This window comes from Macadamia integrifolia, chromosome 6, assembly GCF_013358625.1.
Source record: "Macadamia integrifolia cultivar HAES 741 chromosome 6, SCU_Mint_v3, whole genome shotgun sequence".
In the NCBI taxonomy this organism is placed as follows: Eukaryota; Viridiplantae; Streptophyta; class Magnoliopsida; order Proteales; family Proteaceae; genus Macadamia; species Macadamia integrifolia.
The window spans coordinates 32,988,536-32,999,131 of NC_056562.1; the positions used below are offsets into that span (position 1 = coordinate 32,988,536).

At 38.9% G+C, this 10,596-nt stretch overlaps 3 protein-coding genes across 3 annotated transcripts in view; 1 reads left to right on the top strand and 2 right to left on the bottom strand.

Moving 5' to 3' along the window:
* The first annotated feature begins 415 nt into the window (after positions 1 to 415).
* On the top strand, positions 416 to 1,231 carry LOC122081245 (3-hexulose-6-phosphate isomerase). Its single transcript, XM_042648275.1, has one exon. It carries the CDS (start codon positions 485 to 487, stop codon positions 1,094 to 1,096), a length of 612 nt encoding a protein of 203 aa, XP_042504209.1. The 5' UTR covers positions 416 to 484; the 3' UTR covers positions 1,097 to 1,231.
* Positions 1,116 to 7,601, bottom strand: LOC122081243 (cell division protein FtsY homolog, chloroplastic). Its single transcript, XM_042648273.1, has 12 exons — positions 7,121 to 7,601; positions 6,853 to 6,957; positions 6,649 to 6,722; positions 6,504 to 6,562; positions 6,352 to 6,389; positions 5,194 to 5,314; positions 5,008 to 5,076; positions 4,840 to 4,922; positions 3,450 to 3,518; positions 2,426 to 2,488; positions 2,166 to 2,291; positions 1,116 to 1,554 (listed from the first exon to the last, which is right to left on the bottom strand). Exons 1-11 carry the CDS (start codon positions 7,448 to 7,450, stop codon positions 2,178 to 2,180), a joined length of 1,125 nt encoding a protein of 374 aa, XP_042504207.1. The 5' UTR covers positions 7,451 to 7,601; the 3' UTR covers positions 1,116 to 1,554; positions 2,166 to 2,177.
* A 1,488-nt stretch (positions 7,602 to 9,089) lies between these two features.
* The window catches only part of LOC122081244 (bifunctional UDP-glucose 4-epimerase and UDP-xylose 4-epimerase 1), a 4,037-nt gene continuing 2,530 nt past the window's right edge, over positions 9,090 to 10,596 (bottom strand). Inside the window, exons 6-9 of the mRNA XM_042648274.1 lie at positions 10,399 to 10,480; positions 10,116 to 10,198; positions 9,930 to 10,021; positions 9,090 to 9,483 (exon numbers count right to left, since the gene is read on the bottom strand). Of these exons, the coding sequence (XP_042504208.1) occupies positions 9,399 to 9,483; positions 9,930 to 10,021; positions 10,116 to 10,198; positions 10,399 to 10,480 (342 nt within the window). The 3' untranslated portion in view covers positions 9,090 to 9,398. The remainder of the gene's footprint in view (positions 9,484 to 9,929; positions 10,022 to 10,115; positions 10,199 to 10,398; positions 10,481 to 10,596) is intronic.

Sequence of the window (10,596 nt, forward strand, 5' to 3'; positions counted from 1 at the left end):
GATAAAGAGAAATCAATGATCAACAATATTGAGGGAGATCAGGGATCAAAAGAGAATTCTTTAGAGATGCTTCAACACTCCAATTCTTTAGAGTTTTAAAGAGTCAACAAAAGTTTTGACCTCAGATAAATTATCGGAACATATGATTTTATTTTTTTTCCAAATGGAATATTTCTCTTCTTCACTTAAAACGGAAAATACCAGAAATGCATTTTTGAATTAGTACCAAAAGCAGCCTAAGATTATAATACGACAATCCAATTTTCCTGGTCTATGTGGCCCTGTTACTGTGTTCCATGAGCCCTGGGTTTAGCTGGTCTATCCGAATGATGGGCCCGGGACATGGGTGCCTCGTTTTGCAACTCGAAAAAGAACTCGTTAAATATCGAAAAGTAGAGATAAGGGACACGAAAGGAGAGGATTGGAGGAAGCTCGGTAGCTGACGCGGAGGAACTGAGAGAGTGGTCGATACCCCGATTAGCAAATGGCAGAGCAGAACGATTCAATGTCAGCCATGGCAATCCAGATATGCAATCAGATACAATTCGTATTGTCGCAGGCAACTGAGGAACGTTCAGCGCTGGAGGTAATGGTGGAAGAGATCACAGGAGCGGCAGCCAGAAGTGGACGCGTGTTCGTGAACGGCGTGGGTCGCGAAGGTCTGATGCTCAAGGCCCTGTGCATGCGTCTCGCCCACCTGGGCCTCTCCGCTCACTGCGTCGGCGACATGACGACTCCTCCCATCTCATCCCAGGATCTCCTCATCACCTCCGCCGGCCCCGGTTGCTTCTCCACCGTCGATGCCATCTGCGGTGTCGCCCGTTCCAACGCTGCTCGCGTGCTGCTACTCACAGCTCAACCCAAATCAGGGTCAGCCGCCCAATACGCCACCGCGATTGCTTTCCTTCCAGCGCAGACCATGGCGGACGATCATCAGCCTCAGCTGCAAAGCGGTAATGAACCGCAGTTGCTTCCGATGGGAAGCCTATACGAAGGAGTGATGTTTGTGTTGTTCGAGATGGTGGTGTTCAGATTAGCCAAGGTTCTTGGTCAGACCCCCGAGGCCATCCGATCCCGCCACACCAATCTCGAATAGGAAGCGAACTCGAAAATCATCGATGAATGTACTCTTAAAACTCCTTTTCTGTAATATCTTGAACATAATTGATTCTAGCTGTGCGAACTCTCTCGAACTAATGAATAGAAACCTATGAAGTTCTACTCCGTACCAGTACAGATTCTTCAACATATATCTCTTGTTATATTTATCTGTAAGATGGAAAACATAAAGATCAAGATTCAGATTACCTCGTCCTCAGCAAATTTACAGCTCCCGAAATTAAAGACTCTGCCCACTGCCAGTTAAGAACATATAGAGGGAAGCCACTATTGGCTCCTGCCTTGATAATTGAGGTTAATTCTTTTACTTTCCAGGTACCAGATGCGCTTCTGGTTTCTCCCTTCTGAATGGTTTCGTCTCACATTTATCTCCCGCTCGCAACTTGGGACTCTAAAGACAGATGCGTCCGGAGAGATGTTTCTCAAACAAAAACCCTGTAATACGCAATTGAAGAAGTCATTAGTCCACAAGACTTTAGGCATTATTAGAGAGAGAGGAAAAAATGGATGAAACAAGTTCATGAGATGCTCGGAATGCTATCAGAATCCAATCTTCCCATTACTCCGGCGAATGTAAAATTTCGAAAATAGAGAAGGAGATGGGGGAGGAAACAGAGAAAAAGAATTTCAGAAGACTAAAGCGACTAAGAATATTCCTCATTAGATTTAACATCTTATAAACTGTATTAATCATGTCCTAGTATCAGATTTTGCCAATATGTTGAACCAAAGACTAATTTAACAGTGCCTTTCTGTGCAAATAGTGCAATCTGAAACTCAAAGATCAGATGAATATTTCATTAGAAATTGATAACTGCCCTTCATGACTCGGCTGGCCATTGACCATCCTGCATTAAGAAACTAGGAAAACCTTGTAAAGCTATATAGTTTCCTCAGGACAGCACTATTTCCAAACACAAGCAGATCAACAGGTAGCAAGGGATGATGTGGTCTCCCTAGCAGATCCCCAAGTAACTACCAAAAAAGGAGCCAATTTAATATGGCAACAAGAGGTGTTCAATCTAAGTGATATAGACACAGCTTACCACTTTCAAATCTCAAGAGAAAATGGCACTGACAAAGGCCTCTGCATCAAATGGTTGGAGGTCTTCCAAACCTTCGCCGACTCCCACAAACTTTATGGGGATGCCAAGTTCATCAACCACACTGACCTGAAAAATTAAAACCACAACCTTCTTTCAGTACAATGTGCAGTACAGGCGTAATAGCAAATCTTTAAAAAATCAAAATACTACTAGCAGGAATTTGAGCTCAACGATAACATTCAATAGGAGTTCAAGCATACCACACAGCCTCCTCGAGCAGAGCCATCCAGTTTGGTCAAGATTAAACCTGTAATTCCGACCACCTGTTATGGAATAGTTGGATCATTTGATTTATACTGCAACCATCGATTTATCAGAAGCAATAATGTTAAAGGGTGCAAGTTTGTCTTAATGAAAAATTTATTGCATGGATTTTCCATGCTTCTTGCTTCTACTCTTTTGCCTGGAATTAACTAGGAGCCAAAGCCAGGCAAAGAAGAATGAATTACTACTTTCTTTGAACTTGAAAGGAGAAACATAATATCACTGAATTAAATAGCTGATAAAAAAGAAATTGCAAACACAACTGTTAATCTACATCGTAATAGTCTGCCTTCATGAATAGAAAATGAGGGATTATGGGGAAAAATGATTTTCCAATCTACCTTCGCTAGGAAACATCTTTCACCCATATATATATATAGAGAGAGAGAGAGGGAGGAATTAGTGACATCTATATCATATAACACCTAAAGTCAATAAGCCTTGTACAAGTTTTAGCAGCGGAACCTGACAACTTCCCTAAACTGGTAGCATACAAATTATGAATTTGTGACAAGATCAGGTCACAACCTACCTGGTACAAGTTAGCTGCAGAACTTAATAACAGCCCTAAAGCAAACACAAAGCAATTCAAGTCTGCCAATGACCTTTTTCCAGTAGTAGTAAAACAGGATGACAGTGGTCGAGCTAATCCCGATCACAGTTTGTTGATGCAGCCAATTAAATCACATGACAGCACACTTTCACTTCTGGTTTTAGTGGGACCATGAAGATCCAAAAGCAAAGGAAAAAATGCAAACAGAACAAATTATTAATTTGAGTGGTACAAACTTATAACAGGAACAATTCATCGCGCACACACACACCAAAAAATAAAAAACTTATGACAGGAATTCTTTTTCTGGCGAAAAGGAAAACAAAAAGCTTGTAACAGAAACAAGTAGGTATCTGAATGTTTGAGGGATAATGAACATTAATGCTATTTCAGGTAGGGAATGTTACATCATTGAATTCTCTGGCCTGTGGCAGCATATTCAAACCAGTTGTACCATCAAGAACCAGAAGGATCTCCTGCAAAATAGTGAACCCCAGAATAACCATAATGGTAAGGTTTAAACCGCAAGTATGACAGACATCAGTCAAATTTAAGAGTAAGTCAACTTTAAAAGGTATATCGAGGATAAGAAAGGAAATAGGAAACGTATCAAAGCTACAAAACACTATCTTAAAGCACACTTTAAAAGAAAAAGTATATATAATGTGAGTTATACTTGAGCTACATACATAATGGAAATACCAATCAATTGCAGACATAAGACATGTCAAATAGAAATCAGCACTCAATGATTACATCTACTATGGCAGAAATGATAAAAATTATGAGTGTATCAACTCACACCGTCTTCCTGAACAGAAACAGGCAAAAGACAAGACCAATGAAGAAACAAAGAAAAGCAAATTTCAGAAACCTGCAAGGGTTTTCATTTTAAAATGAAAGAACACAATGAAGAAAGACAAGGGAAAATTGAAGGGAACATCAAGCCCTCTCTATCTTGTACTATCCATATGTATCACAATGTACCTTCTATTTATCATATCAATTGAGGAAAGGAGGGGAATTCATCCATTCTAATGTGCTTTACAGCTGGAAGAGCAGTCAATCTAATAATTTTTTTGAATCTCTCTACTTCTGATGGCAAGACAATCAAATCTCTCTACTCCTGATGGTAAGACAGTAAAGAATTCCTGGATCTACAAAAACCACAATCCATTAAAGTGGATCTTAAGACACTAAAAATTCTCTGGTTCTACAGAAACCACATTCCAATAAAGTTATCTCTCGGAAAAGAACTAGAGAAATGCTAGATGACCGTATGAACTCAACCCTCAATATTGCTTGTGAGTTATAAAACGTGTGAACTTAGTTTTATGGTGCCAACGCTAGCCATGAGTGACCAGGTACCTTGATGTGGCGGTGACACCTAGTAATGCACCACATTTGGGCAACATTTGAGCACAATATGCCAGTTCCAGATACTCTTCTTCTTCATCCCCTTTTGTTTTCTCTTTCTACTACTCCTGACTCGATCTAGTCAGGGTCCTAAACACAGAACACAACCTGTCACCTTGGGCATCCTCGGGCACCTTGTCACAGCATCACCTAAGCTTTAACAACTAGGGACTTTGAAGAGTTCATAAGCCTACCTGCTCTAGGCATAGAATTCCTCACAGATACTATAAGCAAAAAAGTGAAATATAAGAAGACACTTGGCATATTCAGTTGATGTTTACCAAATTAATGGTGCTTGAATAATCTATTTGAAGGACAGGTGAGCTGCAGAAATCATCAGGTCCAAAAAAATCTAAAGGATTTGTCAAGAGTTCAGCTTACATTTGGTGCACCAGGAATGACTTTACTAACAGCCTTCTTGCACGTAATCAATTCTTCCATTAAGCTGTAGTTTGTGTGTAGACCTAAATATACAAAAATTATCAATCAGCTAAAATCATGTCCACTATGAAACAAAATAAGAATATAAGAATGTAAGTGCATACATACGTCCAGATGTGTCACATAAAACAACATCATAACCTTCTTGTTTTCCTCTTTTCACAGCCTGAGAAAGAACTATCCAGAGACCAATTTTAGATGGTTCATTATTACCAAGCTATTTAATCTACAGACTATCTAGCTTTGCAGAATTTATTCTAGCAGAAATGTCATACTCGTCATCTTCCTGTGTACCTGATGATGCTTTGACTTTCTCTCCTTCGCCCACAACTATCTCAGATCCAGTTCTTTCAGCCCAAATTTCTAGCTGATCACTAGCAGCTGCTCTGAATGTGTCACCAGCTGCCATTAGTATCTGGAGTATATAAGACCATAGGTTAAAGCAAGGGGACTCCTTGATGCTCAGTGCATCTGTTCACGTTGAGCATCAGCATGCCTAGATCCAGGAAAAAAAGAACTATACAATATTTAACTAAATAATTACAGAATTCTAAAATAAAAGGATATATAATAAATGGAATGAAGTAGCTATAAAATATGGTGTAGAATGTACATATGGTGCCGGCTTTGGCCCCCTTTAGGTGTTGACAAGGTGCCATAGCGGCTGGCCAAAACCTTTGATCTTTTTGGCACCGTGACTACCATGATCTAGGACAATATACTCTATTTAAATCATGCACACTTATGTTCTTTTCTTACCACGTTGTCAATCCTTCAAATATATATTGACATGGACAAAGCCTTTTAAGAGTTATAACTTAAATACAGTTGGCCCCTTCCGTTGGTCTGGTAGTCCCACTCAAATTGCCCCAAACCCAATACAGTCATGTATCTATGCCCAAAAATTTCCTCAGAGCCGCCCAGAGAGCCCATAAGGATTGTACTCCTAGGCACATAACTATACTCAGCATGGCCATACTTGATTCCAGAAAGCGACCCACTTAAATAAAAACAGAAAAACCAACTCAGTTCACTACTTCACTTAGACTTCCAACTATTTCGAGTTGGATACACTAATCCCATTTTACCATCCACTCTATTTAAGGTTACAAGTAGTCATGTCTCCACTAACTACTCAACACAGGTAATTTTTTACTTCCCCTAGTCCTTTTACCACGTCCAATTTGGACCAGGTAACTCCTTACCATGCAATTGATGATCTTCATTGCACATATCTGAACCACCTCAAATGACCTTCTCCCAGATTCCATGATGAAAACCTCAAAGCTTAACCTCCACAAAACTGAAGTAAAACTAGTGGCCTGTTGGTTGGCTGCCAATTTTTAGAAACAAGAGATTTCTTTTCACGGGTATTTCAGTGGTGCTCTATTTAAGTATTGTAAAATTCATAAAAGAAAAAAGATGGCTTAAAAGTCCAGTAGAGCATCTCACCTTAACCCCTTCTTTCTTTAACCTGTGAGCAAGCTTCCCTGTGATTATTAAAGCAAACAATTCTTAATAGACTAACAGAAGAAAATATGGCTCATATGGTGAAATCAAAGATGAAAGAGAGCCTATAACTTATATTCATTGTAATATATTACCAAGAGATGTCGTCTTCCCGCCTCCATTGACACCAACAACCATGATTACAGCCGGTTTCCTGCAAGAATGGCAAACAAACATTACACAAGCCAAAAGTAATCCACCATTTAACAACAAGAAACCCCAGGTAACCAAAGACCAAACCTGAATCCCAATTGAAGTTCGGTCTTATTCGCCTTACTAGTCAGAAAATCAAGTACACTTTTCTTCAAAGCATCCTACCAGCAACAACAGCCACATAAAAGATTCAAGCCACATCAACTAAGTGCTTTTAAAATACAAATTACAAAATACATACTTATTTAGTAGGTGGCGCATGCAGGAATATCTTTCCCCGATTCCAATTACCTTAATTTGAGTTCCAGATTTAAGCTTCCCTGCATAAATGTCCTCCCGCAAGCTTTCCACAATCTTAATCGTGATTTTGGGACCAAAATCAGAAACCAGCAGAGCCTACATGAGTATATATCATCATCAAAATTCGCTCTCTTAAGCAGAAATACGTTCTGAAATCAATATTCTGTAAATAGGGAAAGCAAAGTAACAGAAACTACAGAGACACTATATTCGAAGTCAATGTGGAGATGTGTGTAAGAGAGAGAGAGAGAGAATTGACCTCTTCGAGTTCGTCTAAGATTCGATCAGTATCGGCAAGATTCCAGTAGAGGAGGAGCTCGTCGATGACCGCGAGATTGTCTCTCGTTTTGGAGAAACCAGAGAAGATCTTCTCGACATCGTTCTTCGCTTTCTCCTTGATCAGGCGGCCTAGCCTCGTAAAAAACCCTGTCTGGCCAGCTAAGCATTTGAACCTGTCTCTGCTGGGAACTCTGTTACACGTCGGCAGGAACCGGCTTGGCGGGAGGTTTAAAAGGGTTGATACAGTCATTGGAGATTTAGCTGAAAGAGCTAACAGAGAGGACATGTGAGGAGAAGAAGGAGAAGCCATCTCTATCTCTCTCTCTCTCTAGTTTCAGCCTTAGCTGTTGGACGGAGGAGTGAGGAGTTCAAGGATTTTGAAATATTCGTCTGCCATATCTCATCTTCCTCATAAGGAGAAGCGCGTCACCCAGAAAAAGCCCTCGCTTGTTGAAGAAACTACAGAAATGACACTGTCTCAGAAATAGGATGCAGCCACGCTCGGGCAGGGGTGGTGCGAGCACTAATCCATTCAACTCTTTCTCTTTTTATTAATGGTCCAATCTTTTATTAGTAGACTTAAGGCTGTGTTTGGTGGCCAAGAGAAGGAAAGAACAAAAATTGTACTATTTACTTGATTTAATAAATTCTAATTGTGTTTGATATGTCCTGAATTAAGAGATTTTTTTTTTTTTTTTTTTTTTTTGAATTCCAAAATTCACCTTGAAAATGGAGAAGTTTTCTTTTGCTATTTTGGGAAAAATATTCAAATTGACATTATTTTCTTGCAAATTTTAGAAGAGTGTTTAAGCCTTTGGATCGAGTCATACTAAGGTTGAATGAGAATATTCAACTTTCATTGAAAGAAAATGTAAAGAGTATTAAACATCCCATGCAAGTGGTCTCAAAGAGATAAGAGGAGTCGAACAAAGAACCACATGCTTCCTAAGGCAAGGATCCCTAGGGGTTTAACACATTTAGTTCTCAGCCGCTGTCCTATTTCCTAATTCTCCATTAGATTAGACACAAAAAATAAAATGGTGGAAAAATTTACACACTCTCTCTCTCTTTCTAGATAGAATATAAAATTAGACTGACTTCCACTTTCGATTTAATGGCAGGATCATGGTGGAGCTATTTCACAAGAAGAACAAACCAGAGTTTTTAAACTCGGAATCTGTAATCGAATCGGGACCGTTCCAATTCCAAATTTTGAAACCATAGAAGTAACAAGGTCATTGGATCTCAGTGTTGGACGAATTAATGTACATGTTGGATCTTTGTTCAACATATGACGAGTCTATAAAGGTTATTAACCCTGAATCTGCTACATGATCGGTCTCCAGAGATTCCAATTCATTTTGATCCTAATTATCCCTGAATCGGCTAGAAGTCGATCAAAATCAATCAGACTCAGTCTCAGTACCAGATCTGCATATTATCCCGAGTTAACTTGATCATAAACATGTAATCAAGTGAGACAAGCAGATCAACTTGGATCAGTGCTGGCTGATCCAATATGGATCACTAAAACTATGAGCTTGAAAGGCCTCATTCATGGTTAAAATGGCACTCTCAAGCCAACCCAAAGTTCATGCTGGGCACTAGAGCCTAAAAGGAATAGATGGAACACAGCAAGCTAATACATGAGATGGGTTGGGAGTCCTATCCAGTATGCAGCCCCAGTACAAATGAAGCATAAAAACCAGATTAGACCATTATCGTCGTCCACATCATCAAATATCCAGATTAATACAACTCCAATAAGATTAACTATCCAGTTGACTTGAAAGAGATGAAGATCAATTGCCTTGCATTTTATTACATAAAATTTTAAGATGAACCATACTGTCCCCTGCATGATTTGAAGTGTTTCAAAAGTTCGAAAGATTTTAACTAATTCATTTATCAATAATCAAAAATTCGTTTTTTTAGAGACAATCAACAACTATAGAAACAATTTCAACACGTGTTATTCAAATTATGATGTGGTTCTATTACATTTCAAAATAGTCAGTAATTACAGAAACAATTTCAACATCTAAATCTAATATCTAAAGTGCACAGTATTCTTTCTCTTTCTCTCTCACTCTTTTGGGTTGTTGGGGGGTGGGGGGGAGAGTGGGGGAAGCAAACTAGTGAGATTTATTTTTCAATGGAAACCTCCAAGGTTTATCAAAAGAGTATGCAATTCATCATATTTCTTTGATCTTTGGATCTCCAAGCAGGTAAGACTCAGCATTTTGTATGTATGCTAGTCAAGGCTTGGACTGATAACCCCATGGATTATTTCTTGCCCAGTTCCATTGATCTCTGCACATGTCATCTACACCATATTTGGCCCTGTAAAAGTCACAGAAGTTTAGCTGTTGTTAGAATGCTAGAATCAAACACAGAAAATAGATAGATGCATCAGAAAATTTTAACTAGGAAGGCAGGAAGCAAATGCTGGCGGATTGGCAGATTTGCACAAAATTTTGACAGCCTCCACCTTGATGACCCTTCATGTGCAAATTAACTTATTAAGGTGAAAATAATCACATAGTCGTTATTTTGGCTTCTTATTGTATAGTTAAATCATACACTGAAAACAAAGTATCGGCCACAAGGTTCTACAGCTAACATGTTTTCCATCCTTAGGATTCAAACTGAAGGTTGAAGTGTTGAACCTAGAGTTCTTTGTATGGGTATTGCCTTTTTAAACTTCCATTGTCAAATGTCTACTGAAACCCTTAAATATCAACTTACTCAGGAAATGCAAATCAAGAGCTTGTGAAATATGCACTTACTTCCAGCCAAGTTCCCTTTCAGCCTTTTCTGTAGAGGCATAAACCACTGTTGCATCTCCTGGCCTCCTAGGGCATAATTTGATGGGGATTTTCTGATAAAATATATTAAGAAAGGAGAATTCCCTTCAGAGCATGCAACAAAGCATAAGCTAAACTCAAAAGTCAAAACATCAGGGGAACACTCACTTTGCCAGATGCCTTCTCAAATGCAGTTACCATTTCAAGCACAGAAGTGCCTTGCCCAGTTCCCAAGTTGTAAGCAACACAACCTGGGTAAAAAACTGCTCATTAAGTTCTACATACATGGCATTTTTTGCAGCAATATAGCTTATCAACAAAACCAGGAAATAGATGAAAATTAAAAAAGAAACAACGAGTGAACTTAATTTGGAACATTCACATACATGAAAGTAATATTTCTATTAGTGAGAAATATGTGTTAAATACTCAGAATAAATAAATTACCTACCTATTTTTTCCGTTGTAAAAAGCTTCCGCAAGGCAGCTATGTGACCATCAGCCAAGTCCATGACATGGATGTAATCCCTAACCTGTTTATCATGATATGAATGCAAAGCAAGAAAAATAATCATTTTTTTTTTCCTCATGAAATAAACTCTAACAGCTAACACCATAAGGATAATTAAAGAAAAGTCCCTCTCCCCCC

Coding starts and splice junctions, on each gene's coding strand:
- LOC122081243 (XM_042648273.1), bottom strand. CDS start 7,450: ATGGCTTCTCCTTCTTCTCCTCACATGTCCTCTCTGTTAGCTCTTTCA. Junction 6,958..7,120: donor TCTTAGACGAACTCGAAGAG/GTCAATTCTCTC, acceptor ATACTCATGTAG/GCTCTGCTGGTTTCTGATTT. Junction 4,923..5,007: donor TTTATGTGACACATCTGGAC/GTATGTATGCAC, acceptor TTGTATATTTAG/GTCTACACACAAACTACAGC.
- LOC122081245 (XM_042648275.1), top strand. CDS start 485: ATGGCAGAGCAGAACGATTCAATGTCAGCCATGGCAATCCAGATATGC.